Source organism: Microtus pennsylvanicus, chromosome 4 (assembly GCF_037038515.1).
Source record: "Microtus pennsylvanicus isolate mMicPen1 chromosome 4, mMicPen1.hap1, whole genome shotgun sequence".
Lineage (NCBI taxonomy): Eukaryota > Metazoa > Chordata > Mammalia > Rodentia > Cricetidae > Microtus > Microtus pennsylvanicus.
In genome coordinates, this window is record NC_134582.1 from 67,674,720 (window position 1) to 67,693,900 (window position 19,181).

The 19,181-nt window shown below is 41.8% G+C and overlaps 1 protein-coding gene across 1 annotated transcript in view; it reads left to right on the forward strand.

Moving 5' to 3' along the window:
- Window positions 1-19,181, forward strand: part of Osbpl1a (oxysterol binding protein like 1A) — a 186,476-nt gene that overhangs the window by 61,145 nt on the left and 106,150 nt on the right. Inside the window, exons 13-14 of the mRNA XM_075969282.1 lie at window positions 6,085-6,207; window positions 10,544-10,625. Coding sequence (XP_075825397.1) covers window positions 6,085-6,207; window positions 10,544-10,625 — 205 coding nt within the window. The remainder of the gene's footprint in view (window positions 1-6,084; window positions 6,208-10,543; window positions 10,626-19,181) is intronic.

Genomic DNA, 19,181 nt, shown 5'->3' on the forward strand with positions numbered 1-19,181 from the left:
GCTGTTATGAATCATAGCAGCAATAAACATGGATAAGCAAGTATCTAGAATGATATTTCTGAACCTTGCGGTAGATCTAGTCCTAGCTTCCTGAGAAACTACAGCACTGGTTTCCATAGTGCTGTACAAGTTTGTACTCTAGCAATAATGGACGGGTGTTCCTCTTATTGTAGAGTACACAGTTTAAAGTATATTTTTATGATTCTCTGAATGTCCTTTGTGTCTGTAGTAATGTCCCCCTGTACTGACTGGCTCTGCGTGTCAATTTGACAGATTGGTACTAGTGTAGTGGGGTGTTGCTGTGGCAGTCTTGATGATGCTCCAAGGAGGACTGTGGAGGGACTTTGGAACTTTGGGCTAGAAGAATCATTGAGTGTTAAGAGCTCTGTGGGATGTTCTGCGGGAACTTGGAAGAAGAGAATGTTGAGAGCAGTGCAGAGGATGGAAACCTGGCTTGTGAAGTTTTAGAGGCAAGTTTAAAGACTGTCAGGGTCATTTGTTATTTTGAATTACGATTCTTTGGTTCTGATAGCTGAAACTGAAGAATCAGCTGTGATTAACAAGCTTCAATGCTAGTTGTCTGAAGCTGAGAAATTAGTGGTGAAGAAGAGACTATCGTCACTGAGGTGAAATCTGGGAAGTGTTTCCTGAGAGCACGGACAAGCTGTGTTTGCTGTGGAGGGTGGAACTGGAGAAGTGACCCAGACCCTTGGAAGAGTTCAGATCATGAGTGGACCCCAGCCATTGGGTGGTTGGAATTTGGTTTTGCTTTGATTTTATTGTGGCTGTGCCCTGATTTTTCCCTCTTGAAGTAAGAAAGTATTTAACTGGAGCCCACTGTTGAGAGATTTGAATTTTAAGACTTTGGATTTTAAGATGCTAGCTATTTTAAAGGGACTGAAAATTTTAATGTGTTTGAATTTGTAAAGACTGTGGAACTTTAAAAATTAGTTATGTTTTTATTGTGGTTTAATAGTGACGTGTTTGTATGTCAGGTTGACATGGGGTCAGTTGTACTGACTGGTTTTGTGTGTCAACTTGACACAAGCTGGAGTCATCAGAGAGGAAGGAGCCTCAGTTGAGGAAATGCTTCCATGAGATCCAGCTGTAACGCATTTTCTCAATTAGTGATCAATGGGGGAAGGCCCAACCCATGATAAGTGGTGGCCATCCTGGGGCTGGTGGTCCTGGATTCTGTAAGAAAGCACTCTAAGCAAGTCAGGGGAAGCAAGCTAGTAAGCAGCTCTCCTCCACTGCCTTTATATTAGCTCCTGCCTCCAGGTTCCTGCCCTGCATGAGTTCCTGTCCTGACTTCCTCTGATGATAAAGTGTAAGCCAAATAAATGAACCCTTTGTTCCCATTTTGCTTTTTGGTTATGGTGTTTTATTACAGCAATAGAAACCCTACTTAAGACATACCCTTTTTATTAATTTGGATCTTCTATCTGTGTCTTTTGGTTCATTTGACTAAGAGTTTGGCAGTCTTATTAATTTTCTCTAAGTACCAACTTTTACTTTCATTGATTCTTTATATTTTTGTTGTTGTTTCTATGTCAATAATTTTAGCCATAAGTTTTATTATTTCTTACAATCTACTCTTTTTGGGTGTTATTTCTTCTTGTTCTAGAGCTTTTAGTTGTGTTGATATGCTACTGATAGGAGATCTCTTTCATTATTTGATGTTGTCTCCTAGTGCTATGAACTTGCTCTTTGGAGCCCATCTTCATTGTGTTCTGTAGGTTTCAGTGTGTTGTGCTTTTGTTTGCATCAATTCTGAAAGCTTTTTACTTTTCTTCTTTTTTCTGTGTCAACCCATTTTTAATTCAGTAGTGAGTTCTTTAGTTTCCATGAGTTTGTAAGCTTTCTGTTGTTTCTATTTTTTGTTGATACCCAGCTTTAATTCATGATGATCAGATAGAACACAGAGTGTTATATCAATTTTCTTGTATCTGTTGAGACTTTTTTTTGTAATTTACTTTTTTAATGTAATTTTAGCCTTAGTAGTGTTTCTTTTATGAACCTGAATGTCCTGTGTTCAGTGCATAATTGTTTAAGATTCTAATATACTCTTGGTTAATTTTTCATTTAATGTGTGTGTATTGTGCTTCCCTATTTTCTTGATTAGCTTTGTTTTGAAGTCTATTTTGTGAGATTAAAATGGCTATATCTGCTTGCTTCTTGGGTTCATTTGTTTGGAATGCCTTTTCCACCTTTTTTCCCTGAGGTGAATATCTATCCTTGATGGTAACGGGCTTTTCTTTCATATGGCAGAAAGATGGATCCCGTTTTCTAATCTAATCTGTTAGTCTGTATCTTTCTGATTGGGGAATTGAGATTAATAGTATTGAGTGTTAGTATCAGCTGTGTTATTGATTCCCATTATTTGTTGTGATGTGACTTCCCCACCATTTGATTTGCTAGTCTTGGATTATTTATTCACTGTATGTTCAGTTTTCCTTCTAGTGTGTTCTATAGAGCTGGATTGGTAGATAGAAGTTTCTTAAATTTGGTTTTATTGTGGAATATTTTTATTTCTCTTTGATTATGATTGTTAGTCTTGATGGGTATACTAGTCTAAGCTGGCATCTGTGGTGTCTCAGACTTTGAAGAACATCCTTCCAGGCACTTCTGGCTTTTAGAGGCCCCATTGAGATATCAGATATTATTCTAATGGGGTTGCCTTTACATGTGACTTGGTCTGTTTCCTTTGTATCCTTTAATATCTTTTCTGTGTTCTTACATATGTAGTGTTTTGATTATATTGTAAGGAATTCTTTTTTGGTCCTATTTATTTGATGTTTTGTATGCTTCTTGTAACTTCAGATGTTCTTTTTTTTTCTTAACTTTTGTTGAGTCTTTGTGGATTTTACATCATGCATCCCACTTACCTCCCATCTCCTTGTATCCACCCTCTGCCCTTGCTATTTCCTGCCCAAAACAAAATTAAAAGAAAACCAAAAATCAAAACAAAACAAAGCAACAAGAAAACAAATGAATCTTGTGGAAGCTATGGTGTGGCCCGGTGTCCATTGCTATGAGCCGTTGGTCTGACCCCAGGCTTCTGACTTCTGCAGCACTATTGATAATGGGCTCTCACTGGGTCTCCTCTTGGATATCCTGTTGTCCTGTGTTGTGGAGACCCTGCTCTTTTGGATCTGTAGTTTCTTCCCCTTCGCATGCTCCAACAGTTCATAGAGAAGTGAATTTGGGGTTGCTGGGTTGGTCAGCCCTTCAGCTTTCCTTCATTATCACTACCAGGGTGAGCCCTTCAGCACTGCCTTGGCCAGCTTACCCAATGCAGCCTATAGCAAGGAGCAGAGCCTGTTCTCTGCTCTCAGTTCCTCAGATCTGGCTGTCCACACTCATCACCAGGGCCAGTTCTACTGTTTTGCCCAGGTGAAGTGCAGGGTCCTTTCTCCTAATTGCTGTAGGTGGGGGAATACAGGGGGCAGAGAGCTCTTGCTCTCACACCCTCAGTGATGGTTCTCCTGGGATCCTGACAACAGGGTCAGCTCTCGTGTGCTGCCCAGACAGAGTGCAGAAGCCACTCTTCTGTGTGCCACAACTATTGAGGGGGCATGGCTAGTTCTCCCACTCCTGTGACCCCAGGGGCCAGCTCTCTTGCCTGCAGGTAGCAAGGGGTGAAGGGGGAAGGGCATCTTTCCCTCACCTGTGTCACCACATGTCAGATGGGTGGTGGTGGTGGTCGGGGTCAGCTCACCCATCTCAAGCCCTCAGGGCCAATTAGAAACATTTTCTTCTGTGATTTTGTTGAAAGTATTTTCTGTGACTTTGACCTGTTCTTCCTTTGTTTTTATTACTCATGGAGTCCATCTTTTTCGTGGTGTTCCAGATTTCCTGGTTGTTTTGTGACTGGAGTTTTTAGATTTATTGTTCTCTTTGACGGAGGTGATTTCTTCTGCCTTGTCTTCAACACCTGGGACCTCTCTTCCTCTCCCATCTCTTGTGCTCTCTTGGTGAGGTTTAACTCTGAGGTTCTTATTTGACTTCCAAATTTTTTATTTCCAGTTTTATTTCAATTTGGGTTTTCTTTAGTGATTCCATTTCTTTAGAAAATTCTACACTCTTTTCTTGAATTGCTTTCATTATTTCATTCAACTGTTTGTTTTCATAGTCTTCATTAAGAGATTTATTCATACCCCCTTTAAGTGTAAGCATATGTAATTGCGTTTGAAGTCCGTGTCTTATGCTTTAGTTGCATTGTATTATTCAAGGCCTTCTGCAACAGGTTCGCTGGCTTCTAGTGCAGACACATTGTCTCAGCCATGGACGCTTGCGTTTTTATGCTGGGATGTAGGCATCTGGAGTGTTTTTTGTGTCCTTATCTGTTCTTTTTGTCTCTTTGGTTGCTGTTGTCATGTCTGGATCCTGGGCAAGTGTTGTGGCTGTGATGCCCCTGGCAGAGAGTGTTGTGTAGGTCAGCAGGTGACAACAAAGGAGTGGGAACGACTAGAAGGGAAGTCTGAGAGTGGCTGTGGGAAAGGCCTACAGCAGAGCTTCTCACCCTTCCTAGCGCTGCGACCCTTTAACACAGTCCCTCATGTTGTGCTGACCTCCAACCATGAAATTATTTCGTTGCTACTTCATAACTGTAATTTGCTACTGTTATGAATAGTAATGTCTGACATGTAGGATATCTGATATGTGACCCTTGTATAAGGGTAGTTCAGTTTTCCAAGGGATCAAGACCTCAGGTTGAGAACCACTGAACTAGAGGGACAGGGTCTATACCAAGAGATGGAGTCCTATAGCAATCAAGGTGCATTGGGGGTGGGGTAGGGTGGGGTGTGGTTTCTACAAGCAAGCTGCTACAGGACTAAGAGTAAGTTTGAAGACATTGCAGTGGGGAACAGGAAGGAGAGCAAAAATTACATATCTGAGTCCCAACCCCAAGTAGACACTGGACATTCTTGGTCAAGAGTGTTTCTAGGATGGGCATCTAATACGAAGGAATGGAAGTGGGCTACAAGAGAAGACCGACTGGGATGAGAAAGAGCTACAGTGGGTCTTGGCTAAGCCTGCTTTGAGCTACACTGTCATGCAGTCAAATCGGGCTCCACTTTGCCAGGATTCAGTGACTTAATGGGAAATCCATATTTCCTAAAGTAGAATTCATGACCTTAGCTTTTACTTATTTGCTTGCTTAGAAAACTTGATAAAGTGTTTAAAGAGTCTTTTCCAAAAGGTTTTGCCTTGGTTCAGCAAGGAACCCTAAATAATCGAAGTCATTTGCCTCTTAGTATTTCACAGAATTGTAAGAATTGACCACACATAATGCCAAAAGTGAACAAGGAAGTATTTTTAGTCCACTTTGATTTTACAAACTAATTTTAATTGCATTTGGCTTTTTAAAGATGATCTAAGTTTATTGTGTGCCATTTAATGTTAAGTTCGTAATACTGTGTTCAGGTTTATTGCTGTATATTAAACTGTGCAACAGTGTTGGAAACCAACCATTTTCTGTGAAAAAAAATGCCCTTCATTGCTTGATTTCTATAATATATTTGAATACTAATTAATACATATATGTATAGAGGATTTTTTGTTTTATTTTGTTTGGTTTTGTTTTTCGAGACATGGTTTCTCTGTAACTTTAGAGCCTATTCTGAAACTAGCTCTTATAGAGCAGACTGGCCTCGAACTCACAGACATCCACCTGCCTCTGCCTCCTAAGTGCTGGGATTAAAGGTGTGCACCACCACTGCCTGGCAGTATAGAGGATTTTTTTTTTTGTTTTTTGAGCCAGGGTTTCTCTGTGGCTTTGGAGCCTGTCCTGGAACTAGCTCTGTAGACCAGGCTGGTCTCGAACTCACAGAGATCCGCCTGCCTCTGCCTCCCGAGTGCTGGGATTAAAGGTATGCGCCACCATCGCCCGGTTTAGAGGATTTTTTTTTAAAGCACTAGGAATATCTTTTTATGAAGATAAAGAAATATTCAGAAAGAAATACTCAGAATGTCACTTTGGGTGCTTTTTTGACCTAGTAATTCCTTCTATGTAAATTTTATGCTTAATAGCTATGTTTTTGGAGCAAAGATGTTTATGTAATTCTTGGATTGTTGCAGACATGGCTGGAAGCCATTGAGGAGCACTCTGCCTACAGCACTCACTACTGCTCTCAGGACCAGGTGACTGATGAGGAAGAGGAGGACACTGTTTCTCCCATGGACCTGAAGGAGGCCTTAGAGGTGAACAGACACTCTTCAACCTCCATACCTAACTCAGTCATGCTTTCTGAAAATTAGGATTTCTGACAATAGAAATAATAATTGCCCTTTGTTTGGTTGCATTCTACTGATATATCTCTGCTGTGATAGTACTATAAAATGTCTCGGTGAAAATGTTGTGATGTTATTGTTCTTATGTTAACTACATTTGTGTTTGGAAACTGCCTCCAGTAGGTGAGAAATGTAGAGTCTGACCTGCTTCCCTTTATGACTTCACTGCATATTTCAGAGTCTCAATAATGCACCATGGTGACACGTTTCTTGGTCAGTAGTTTCATTTAAAACTGCTTGCAGTATGTATTGGCCATGGCGTAGGGATGGGGTAAAGCTTCAGGAATGAGTGGAGACATCTTTATCTGAAGACAACACTACCTTATCCATTCCTGACAGTAGGTATCTTGCGGGGAGCAGGGGTTAGTCACTTTGCTGGCTGTCTCCTTTAAATGCATTGTGTTTATCATAAATGTTGATAGATCTGGGAGACGTAGACCCACAAGGAGAAGCCTGTTTAAGTTTAATTAGTTATCTCAAGTTCATGAATTTTCCTCCTAAATTTAACCATATGAAAATTAAGTGGATTATTTAAAGAATTTGCATGTTTCTAAGTAAACAAGTCTAATGACATTAAGTTTACTAATATCTACAGAGTTTTAGTGACATAAGAACCTCTAATCTCAGATGAGCAAAGAATGTTAGGCTCCATCATTCCTAACTTTAATTTATGATAGAATATCAGAGAATTTGAACTCATCTGTGCTTTGTGGAAGATATCTGATAGACTGTGTTAGCGATTGCTTTATCTGTACTGTTTTAAAGTGTAATATGTAATGTAATAGCCACAAACATGATTCTTAGACCAGTCCATTTTACAAAAATAACATCCACCACAATATTTAGAATTACATCAAAACTTAGGAAGTAGGGGCTGGAGAGGGAGCTCAGAGGTTGAGAGCACTTGCTGTTCTTATAGAGGACCAGTCTAGTTCCTAGCATTCATGCCTTGTAATGCCAGCTCTAGGGAACCCGGTGCCCTCTTCTGGTCTCTCTTAGTATCTACACTCAGTACAGGGCCATACCTCTACCAGAGCCATCCTGATCCTAGTTGCTGGGGCTACCACTGGGAGTTAGGATGGTGACCAGGCCGAGCTGCTGCCTGAGGCCATGTCTGGGTTCATGACCCAGCTGCAGCCAGAGTCTGTTGAAGTCTGTAGCCCGGGTTGCCACTAGGGTCAATACAGAGGCCCGGGATCTGGACCAGAGCCTGTAGCTCTTGTTGCTATCTGAGGGCCATGTCACAGCAGGGGCCATGCAGATATAAGTGGACTGCTCTGCCACCCAGGGTCATGGCATCATCTGAGCCCAGGCTGCTGCTGAGGCCATGTCAGGGTCCATGGCCCTATAGCAGCCAGGGTCTGGATTGACATATGGGGCACCTGTTGCCACCAAGAGCCATGAGAATGCTCAGGGTCAGATCAGCCACCTGAGCGCAGGTTAGTGTCCAAGGGCCAGGAAGCATCCAGTTCTGAGTGGCCTGCCCTGCTACATGAGGTCATGATGACGTCTAGATCAGATGGCCCTACTACAGCCAGGGTCTGTGCTGCTGTCCAGTGCATCTCTTACACTGAAGGCTGTACAGACACCAGAGATCAAGGGCAATGTTGGTGTCTCAGGTCCATACTGCCACTAGGGCCGTCAGTGGTGATATGCAGACCCAGCCATTGTTGAGAACCGCGTCAGAGTCCATGGTTCTACCATGGCTGGGGTCTATGCTGAAGTCTGGGTCCTGCATTGCCACCAAAGGTTACATAGAAGCCCAAGGTTAGGGCCACAACCATTCCCACCTGAGTGACCAGTCCCTCCACCCAGAGCCAGGATGTCTACTAGGCCCAAGCTGCTGCTAAGGCCTATTTCTGGGTCCATGGCCCAGCTAAAGCTGGGTGGATTTCTGTGGCCCATGTCACCTCAGGAGGTCCTAGGAACCATATGAGATGAAATCAAAGGGCCATGCTGAGCCAACCACACCCTTTGCTAACCCTGAGAAAGCTGGTCTTGCCTCTCTCGCTGGATACTACAACAAGAGAACTGTCCTCTGCATGTTGGAGAGATGGCCCCCACCCCTCACGACAGGCCAGGGTGAACAACCCTGAGGGCATGCATGTAGGGGAACTGACTCCAACTACTTGCCCAAGTAGGTGGCTCCAGGGGCCTGGACTGACCAGCTTGGCTACCACCCAGGCCCACAGCCTGGTCTTTGGTTGACCCATCCTAGCATCTACCTCATCTAGGACCTGCTAGAGCTGGTGAAGAGACTGGTCCTGTGGAATGATACCCCCAAGTTCTCCAAGACTAGTGGCAGCCACAGGATATCCCAGAGGATTTCTGGTTAGGCTCCAGTGATGATGGTGTACCAGAAACCAGAGACCTTGAACCAGACCAGGACTCATTGTAATGAACATTTGACAATAAAACTAATGAGACAAAAAGGTACCTTATACAGCACACTGAAACCTCCATTGCCACCAGGGTGAATGAAGAGGTGTTGAAGAAACAGGAAAGAAGATTTTTGTTTGTTTGTTTTGTTCTTTTTTTTTTTTGTTTGCTTGATTGCTTATTTTGATCTATTTCCTTTTGTGGGTGGGGTGTGGCAGGAATGAGGGAAGAGTGGGGGTGGAGGGGGTGGGAGGGGGTAAGCCAGGAGTTGAACAGAATTGGGTGCATGATATGCAACTTCCAAAAAGTAAATAAAGAAGTTTGTTTTGTTTTTTAAAAAGCTTTGATGTAAATATGCTAAGTGAAGAGGCATGTGACTCCAGATTTTACAGATGGCACTGTGGGGGGGTGAGGTCCTAGTTATAACCCGGGAGCTGTGCTGAGCATCAGATCTCGAGTCTGCAGTTGGAGCCCGTGCTTCCTTAGACGGCTTGCACCGTGGAAAGGAAATGAGTAAGCAGTGGCATTGACTTGGCCGTGAGCAGGAATAATAACGTGCATAGTGCAAGAATGGCCTTCTATTAATAAGTCAAGAGTAATGCATTTAGTTGCAGTGAGTGTTTCTAGAACGACTTCCCATCTTTCAACCTGAATTCACAGGGACTGTCTGAAAAATGAGCAGCAAACTAGCTCTCTCTCTCTCTCTCTCTCTCTCTCTCTCTCTCTTTTAATTTATTTATTTATTAAAGATTTCTGTCTCTTCCCCGCCACCACCTCCCATTTCCCTCCTCTTCCCCCAATTAAGTACCCCCCCCAGCCCGAAGAGCAATCAGGGTTCCCTGCCCTGTGGGAAGTCCAAGGAACCCCCACCTCCATCCAGGTCTATAAGCATTCCTTTCTTGATAAATAAGTGAACATGTGTTATATTTAGATGTCATTAGGAGTCTCAAAACACATTGAAAGGAGAACACTGCCTGTCACTAATGTGGTCCCATGAATAATTCTGCTGCGGTTGGGTTGAGCTTTATAAGCGCTAAAACATTTATAAAGTGGAGTAGGAGAAAAGAGTACTTACCTGTGTCACCTTGTGCACAGCTACACTAGTTTAATTTTAAATAGGCAAATGTTTTGTGTTTGGCCAGTTGAGGTTACGAATACAGAGTAAGGAAGCTGAGCCCATCACTCTGCCCACAGTAGTGATTCTTATATTTACAAAGTCCTGGTTCGCAGAATAAATATTTTCAGTTACCACAGCCAAGCAATTCCAGTATGGTTTTCTTGCTTATTCCTCCTGCTGTATAGCGCCAGCCTAGAATCGACAGTGATTTGCACTGTGCTCTTTGTCTGCTCGCGGCTGGGAGATGAGTTAGAGGATGGATCTTCACGTTCATGTTTTGCTTGTAGGGATCTTACTGTGGAGAACTTAAAATTTCAAGGAAGACTACGCTCCATAATTGACTTTACCTTATTTTCCCGAGCTTTAGCTTAGTTAAGAAAATGTGCTGCCTGGTCTGATGGTGCGGGTGGAGGCAGCGTGTATGTGAAATGCTGAGTGAAAAATTAGCCCGTGGTTTCCAAATGTTAGGGCCATCTGGGTTTTTTGAAAAAAAAAGAGACAAAAAAAAATACAGTTTTAAAATGTATCCCTGAGAAATGCATTTTATAATTTTTTGGGAATTTATTCATATTTAGCAAATCAAAGAAATTAACTTCACATATGCATGGTGTAATGAGAGAGTATTTCATGCAGTTGTATGGTGTCTATTATGTATCTGAATTGCAAGTTTTGATAGAAACATTAATTCATAAATAATTTTGAAAGTTCTTTATTGGTTTGTTTTAATTTTGCCTTTTTTTTTTCTTTCAGAGAGCACAAACATGTCAACAGAGACTAGATAAGGAAATTTACAACTTTCTCAAAATGATTAAGGAATGTGATGTGGCCAAAGGTAAGAAGAGAGAGAAAAGATGAATTACTCTAGACCCCCACTCTTGACCCTGTCAGTTTTTGTGAGTGCACATTTTAGACTTTTTGTGTGTGTGCGTGTGCATGTGTGTGCACCATGCCTGCTTGTTTGTGCCATAGCATGTGTGTGAAGGGGCAGAGGACAACTTATAGGAGTCAGTTCTTTCCTTACTTCAAGTGAGCCAAGGGGCATGACACTCGGGTTGTCAGGATTGGCCACAGGTACCTCTACCCACTAAGCCCTCTAACCACTGAGCCATCTGACCACTGAGCCCTCTGATCACTGTGCCATCTCACCAGCTCCCATTTCTCATTTTGATAACACTGCTTTGAAAAATATTAGATGATGCTGTCTTTTGTGCCTGTACTGGTGTACTCCCCACACCCATTCTTCCACGCCTTGTAGAACAAATTCCATTACCGACACCTGCTTTGACTTGGACCTCTGATGGAGTCAGCAATGGGAGAAGTAGACCAGAGCTTTACCTCTGCTCCCTTTGTAACAGGATAAAATGGGTTTGCATCTTGGTGAGTGCACAGACCCATATAGCACACCCAGAGTAGAGGTTTATGCTTGAGTAAGGAGAGCACTAACATGTTTATCAGGAGACCCTCACATGCTCGTCTAGGAATGCCTGGGTAGGGGTGGGCACATTTCTGAGCATGCTCTGTTTCTGTTTGCGTTTCTGTTTTACATGCTTAGTGCAGAGAGAAATCTGGGAGATCCACATTGCTGTGGGCAGAGACTCTGGCATTACGAGCCAAGTTTCTCCAGGTCACCTAGATGAATGAGCCACAGTAGTGATTACAGCTGTTTCATGAGTTTCTTTAAAGAGCCTTAGCTGACATAAAAGAACCAACGTGGTAATCCTGTTCCCAGTCTTTGAAAGGGCAGCTAACTCTCAGGTCTACAAAACATCACTTCCCTGGATTGTATCTTCATTTGAGATCTTTAACGGTGCATGTTTTAGCTGGTTCCTGCTAGGGTGTCCCTTCAAAGTAACCTCCTATCCCTGTTGAGGCTACAAAGGTTCTTCTGTATCCTGGCTGAGGTTTTGAAATTGGGATTTCATAACTAGATGATTCACAGGTGTTGAATCTCAATCATTCTTACTCCACCCACAAAGTAGGTAGGAATAGTAGGAAAGTGCCCTTCTCTCTTGTTGGATCCCAGAGAATTCTTTCTACCATGATCCTGCCCCACAGTGTGTGTATTTACAAGGGTTTACACTCTTGATTTAGGAGGGTATCTTGGTTACTATTTCGACGCTGTGATAAAACACCATGCTCATAGTATGTTGGAGAGGAAGGGTTTATTTCTCTTACATTTCTGCATTATTGTCCGTCAAGAGAGGAAGTCAAGACAGAAACTCAAACAGGGAAGAAACCTGGAGGCAGGAGCTGATGCAGAGGGATGTTTCTTTCTTTCTTTCTTTCTTTCTTTCTTTCTTTCTTTCTTTTTTTTTTTTTTTTTTTTGGTTTTTCGAGACAGGGTTTCTCTGTAGCTTTGGAGCCTGTCCCGGAACTAGCTCTTGTAGACCAGGCTAGCCTCGAACTCACAGAGATCCTCCTGCCTCTGCCTCCCAAGTGCTGGGATTAAAGGAGTGTGCCACCACCGCCTGGCTCAGAGGGATGTTTCTTACTGTCTTGCCTCCATGACTTGCTCAGCCTACTTGCTTTTAGTACCCAAGACCACCTGCCCAGAGATGACACTCGCCCCACCGACTTGCCTATAGAGCAGTCTTATGGAGTGCTTTTCTCAGGTGAGCTGCTGTCTGCCGAAATGACTCTAGCCTGTGTCAGTTGACGTAAAAACTAGCCAGCATAGAGGGAGTGCTTCAGGGTGCCCCCATGGCTTGTCAGTCCTCAGGTTCATGTTGTTCAACACCCACTTTCCTTACCCTTCCACTATATCCTGCAAGATCAATCTCGACTTTTCTTATCTGTGGGTCTCCTTTTGAGCTCTGCTGCCTGTTACATTGCTGTTGCCATTCTAGTTGGCATCTTCATTGGTAGGGTTGGGCAGGTGATTGCCTTTTGCCGATCTAGTCTGCCAACTTTGCTGCTCTAATTGAGCAATTCGATTCCTCTTTACCTGTAAGAAATTAAAAGCAGGGTACGCTTGATAGTTTCCAGCCTACAATTTTTAGAATTGCATTATTTTTGGCCAACCCAATGTCTTTTCTTTATTCATTCCCACAATCTTTCTGTTTTGCTTCACACAGCTTCCTAAACCTGTACCTGTAGCCGCTCTTTTCCCTGTGTGTCTGTTGTCATTTCCTCCACACCCCAAAACACTGTCCCATCAACCCTTCATTACTCTGCTGTTCACTGGAGCTGTCTTTCCCACAAAGCCCGGCAGTGTTTTCCCTCTCTCTGTCTCAGTGGAATCCTCCTCAGTGCAGTTAGAGATGTCCATTATGATTAGGCCTGTTCAGCCTTGCCTGAGCCTCAGTGCCTGAAGGGTGTGCTGTGAAGTCTGAGTTGACAGACTACGGCCTCAGTCTACTTACTTTAATAATGTTCTCTCTTTCTCTTTCCTCTTTGTCCCCTGTTCAGCAACATGAACTTTTTCTTCTGTGTCAGGTTCTCTTAGCATGTGATGATCACAGGTGTGAGGTGGGAGTTCTTCCTCATCGTCTTCTAGGTGGTTTCCTACCTTTCCTGACGTCTGAGACTAGCCTCAGTGTCCTTGCCATATGTTTCCAAGTTACTCTGCACGTTCTCCCTTCAGAGCCTAAGCAATCTTTTATAGTTGTGTGTGTGTTCCCCCTCTGGGCGGGTCTACACTTTTAGAAAAGACAGAAAGATCAAGGAACAGCATGGGTCACAGGGTTGCCTGTAGTAAGCTCCATTATGTAGCCACTGGAGACGGCTTCCCCCTTGGTTCAGGCTGACTTTTAGGCAGCAGGGTTGGGAAGGAGGCCAGCAGGTGAGCAGTGTGCCTGTATAACTAGATGACCTAATGTGCCCTACTTCTGCCGAAGTCTGTAGCAGTCAGGAGGACAGCATATGGTGTTTTCAAATGTGGCCCAGCTTCTCACATTGACACATCGTCACTTTATTCTTTGTGGCCCAGACCTTACCAGGATGTCTCCTGGACCTGCCCACAGGCGGGGCTCTTGGTCATGGCTCTGCCCTAATTACTGTTTATATCAGTTCTGTTCTCACAATGGCAGTCAGGAGCTATGCAAGCCAATAAGTAACTTTGAGAGTTTCTATTCATTTGGATTAAAATGAACTTTACTGCTTCATTTCACCGTTATTAGTTAAAGAATTCAAAATACGTGGCCATAGTTCTGCTGACTGCTGCCGCTTAGTTGATCTGATAGGGTCTGCCCAATTGGGGGTTCCTGGAAAAGAATCAATTTTTTTAAAAACAAAATTTTTAAACATGATTCATTCTTTCTCCTGTTCACCTTTTCTTCGTGCATTCTAAAATATGCAAGAGGCTTTTCCCTTTCTATATACAAGTTTTGCAAAGACAAAAGCTTTCTGTCATTCTTTTTTTCTCTAGAACTTTCTTTGTGAAATACATATTACTTTTAAAACTCACAAATAAATATCTTCTTTTTTGTAAAGTTTTTAATGCAGTATATTCTGATCATGGGATTCCCCCAACATCTCGTCTCAGCTCCTCCCTTACCCACCCAAGAAAGGGTGGGAGACTCCCTTTATTTCTCTTCCTTTAGAAAGCAAACAAACAAAAACTCCAAACAAACCAGAATATAAAAAGGAAGAGAAAAGCACAAGACACATACTCTTCTTAAACCTTCATCTCAGCCCCTCGAATGGTGCCTTCTGCATGGCTTCTGCTCAATAAATGGTATGTGAAATCCTGTACTTCTCCAGAGTTGCCTTGACCTTACTGCGGCTCTGTCTTCTCTAGGACAGCGTTTTCCATAGGGTGTTTCATACAGCTTGCATTTAGCAACAGTGTTGTGTTGACAGAGGTTTCTGTCCCACCAGGTCCTCCAGTCTTTCAGTCCCATAGAAATACACAGAGGCCTACGTTAATTATAAACTGCTTGGCCTAGTAGCTCAGGCTTCTTATTAACTCTTATAACTTATATTATCCCATAATTCTTGTCTGTGTTAGCCACGTGGCTTAGTACCTTTTTTGGTGAGGCAGTTACATGTTACTTGCTCTGTGTCTGGCTTCCTCTGTGTCAACTACGGACGGACTCTTTCCTGTTCCCAGGATTCTCCTATTCCTCTTGTCCTGCCTCTACTTCCTGCCTGGCTACTGGCCAATCAGCATTTGTCTAAAATACAAGTGACAGGGTACAGACCATTGTCCCACACAGAATGCCAACATGGGGTTGACTAAATTTATTTAAAAATCTGAGAGAGCTTGGGAAGTTATTCTAGACAGAAATGAATAGAGTTAAGCACAGCTTCTTGATAGTAGCATTTTCTCAGGTGGGCTCTGTATGCTAGAGGTAAGTGCTCTCATTTAAGAGAGGCTTCCTGACTCAGCTTTACTGCAAAACCTTGCAGCTCTTTTAAGAGGCCCTGCCACTAAACATTTAAATGGTGTTTAATTGCCAACAGTGTGCTTCTTGTTGGTGTCAGGGACCTTGAAATGCCATAGAGTTGTGGCAATAAACATGGCTCCAGCCAGTACTTCTGCCATGAGGCTAGACTATCAGAAAAAAAAAAGCTAAGGTATGGGCTGGATCCAGCCATCAAACTACAGCTTTAATACTAGCCATATTGCTTAGCAAATTAAAGACTCATATGGTCAGAAAAAGAGATCTACAGTAAAGATAAACTCAGATGAAGAAAACCTCTAAGAGATTTACAGTGTGTTTAAAAATATATGTAGGCTTGGGAGAGAAAAGAAAAAGCATAAAGTCCTTAAAAGCAAAAAGAAAAAAAGAGAGAAGTTGGGTGTGGTGGCACACACCTTTAATCCCAACATTTGGGAGGCAGAGGCAGGCAGATCTCTGTGATTTCAAGGACAGCCTGGTCTATAGAATGAGTTCCAGGACAGCCAAAGATACACAGAGAAACCCTGTCTCAAAATGTCAAAAATTAAAAATAAAAGAAATAGAGTTTAAAATAAAGCCATGTAAAGATGAAAAATACACAGAGAGTCTGGATACTGTATGTTATTGAGTTGTCTTTGAATTGTATGACGGCTGAGGAAGGAACAACAGCTGCTAAAAGACATTTGTTTATAAATGCTGCTGGATTAATCCAACATACGTATTTTGAAAATGCCTTGACTTCAAAAATTTAAGTCAAAAGGAAGCCGGGCGATGGTGGCGCACACCTTTAATCCCAGCACTCGGGAGGCAGAGGCAGGCGGATCTCTGTGAGTTCGAGACCAGCCTGGTCTACAGAGCTAGTTCCAGGACAGGCTCCAAAGCCACAGAAAAACCCTGTCTCGAAAAAAAAAAAGACTGCTAGCTGAGATGATTTTTCACAGAATTTTCCAGTCAGGACTTGACTATAATTCAAAATTTTCTTTAGGTCCCTATAAGATTATCAGTGCCCCATCCAGCAGGAAGTAGCCTGGAAAACTACACCTGTGTTCCCCCCAAAATAGATATTGTATGTTTGCCTTTGTTTAGAATGTTGGTTACAAGTTGTTATGGATAATGGTCAGGAGAAAAGCTAACCAAAGTAGATTTGATTCAGAGTTCTTGTTTAAAAAAAGGGGGGGGAGTGCTGTGCTGTACCCTGTTACTTGTATTTTAAACAAACACTTATTGGCCAGTAGCCAGTGAGGAAGTATAGGTGGGGCAAGAACGGTAGAATCCTGGGAACAGGAAAGAGTTTGTCCACAGTCAACAAAGAAAAATCCAGACACAGAGCAAGCAAGATGTGACTGCCTTGCCGAAAAAGGTACCAAGCTACATGGCTAACACCGACAAGAATTATGGGATAATATAAGTTATAAGAGTTAATAAGAAGCCTGAGCTACTAGGCCAAGCAGTTTTAATTAATGTAGACCTTTGTGTATTTCTATGGGACTGAACTGCAGGACCGGGCGGGACAGAAACTTCTATCAACAGTGTTGTTACTGTTCTTTAAGATTCAGGTCAGTTCTCCCCAATCCATAATTGCTCCATAATAGCTGGAGAACTAACGTTTTTAAAGAATGCTTTATTTGTTTGTTCTTTGAGTTTTATCACATCATTGGTAAGTTATTATTTAACCCATTAATACTGTACTTTGAGATATATATATATATATATATATATAAGTCTTTAGTTCAATTAGTGTGAATTACATACACATAATAAACAGATACCAATATATAGAACATTCCGATGTATGTTGAAAGAGTTCATTAGGAAGTGCATGCTATACAAATCCAAGTTTAAGATCCTTCAGTAAAGTGACTCCATCTCCCGTCCCCATTCCTCTATGCAGTGTTGCTGGCACATCCTTGGCTTTGATGTTAAAACTAACATCTTAATTTGAGTCAGTAGATAAATTTATATTCTTGGGTCATGTATATTGTCATATTTCTTGGTTTTTTTTTCAAGTTAAAATTTTATACAGATATTTTTTAAAAGATATAATTTTTTTATTTGTATGTCTCATTTTATTACTTTTAGGAAAGAATACTGTTTTTGTGAGGAGTTCATTTTATTCTGATCTGGTAGTAAAGTCAGATTGAAAGATTATTTTTATTCTCAGTGTGTGTGTGTTTATGTGTGTGCATGTGTGTGCACATGTGTAGATCAGAGATAGCTCACCAGGTAGGCTGTGTGGTAAGAGTGTATATGAATAACAAGGTGGAGTGACAAATGCATTCATTGGTGGTGTCATCAAGCCCAACATAAATCTTTAAAGAAGGCTTCCTAGGAGAATGACATTTGAACTTCGATTTGGAAGTCTATTAATATATGTATTTTCCAGTTGGGGAAAGTTGTTAATATTAGGACATGTGACACTTAGAGAAGTAATACCTCAAACAAAGGTTTGGGAGGGACAGAGTAGGAGGCTCTTCCAGGTAAACAAGTGTTTGTAAGCAAACAGCATGACTTACAGCAATCTTGATGGTGTCTTCAGGATCACAAGATTCATGGGCTTGTTCTGAGATAGAAGCTTGCCTACACTGAGATTTAATCTGCTGCATAGACAGAAGAAACAATTATGTTCTTGATGTTTTTAAAGCTTACCCAATTAAAATTTGCACAGTATAATCATAAAAATGACAGGTTGTGAGCTTTTTATGTCTCTAAAGTTAAGATTTTTCCAGTATGATCTTCTCGCAGCTTTCATGACTAAAAATAATTTTAGTGCAAAAATAATTTTCATCTCACAATTATCAGTTATATTTTGTAGGAGGCGAATAAGGTAGCATAGTAGCCATTTTGCATTCTTGCATGTCAGGTTAGTTTCTATATTAACAGCCTAAAACATTTTTAGCTGATCACCTTTCTAAGAAGTCAGGTGGTCTTTCTCATTGTGTTACAGTATATAACCTGATTGTCTAAGAAGCATTACTGTGTGAACTGGTCACATGTAATGCTGAGGTCAGTCTTCAACCAGGGGTCCTCAGGTCTTTAAGCAAACTGCCTCAAAAATTAGGGTTCAGCTCAAGACCTTGTTTCAGTAGTAGTTTGCCAGGGAAATGAAGTATGTGTGTGGTGTTTAGAAGGTTTGGAGAATGAGTTTACTGAAGTACATTTAATTTAAGTATTCCTTATGTGTTTGAATAATATTTATCTACAAGGCGGGTTTTATTGGGGATGATTACGTGTGTGGTGGTACTTTCTTAAAACACAGATCCATGATTTAATCTTTTTTTTAAAATATTTATTTATTTATTATGTATACAATATTCTGTCTGTGTGTATGCCTGCTGGCCAGAAGAGGGCACCAGACCCCATTACAGATGGTTGTGAGCCACCATGTGGTTGCTGGGAATTGAACTCAGGACCTTTGGTAGAGCAGGCAATGCTCTTAACCTCTGAGCCATCTCTCCAGCCCCCATGATTTAATCTTAATGTCATTTGTGTCACAAAAGTGGAAAATTACTAGATTACCCAGAACATTTATGGAAGGCAAAGGCTGGGTCTGTTTTTCTCCTGCGTGTCTCACAGTTGTGTGTGACATCTGTTACATTTCTATTGCTAAAGTACCAGACATCCAGCATGTGCTACTTTCTTAGGCATTTAACAAGCGTGTGGAGAATAAACCTTGAGGTGTATACCAAAGATCCCAAATGAAAGACTAAGTCTGTAAAGTCATCTATTCCAGAGCATCTCAGCGCTCAGCCATGTGTGTGTGTTCAGAGCAGTTGTCTCTGGGGGACCTGTGGGGCTGCCTGCCCTGATTCTTAGGGAAGGTGATTCGTTTCTGTGTTTACCATTTTTCCCTTTTGTTGCTCACTTTGCCTTATGAGTTTGGATACATATTTTTCTTATATAGGACCCCTTTCCCTAAGTCATATTAATGTAGACAATTGGTCTACAGAGCTAGTTCCAGGACAGGCTCCAAAGCCACAGAGAAACCCTGTCTCGAAAAATCAAAAAAAAAAAAAAAAGAAATATTGGAAGTAAGACTAAGGAAAATT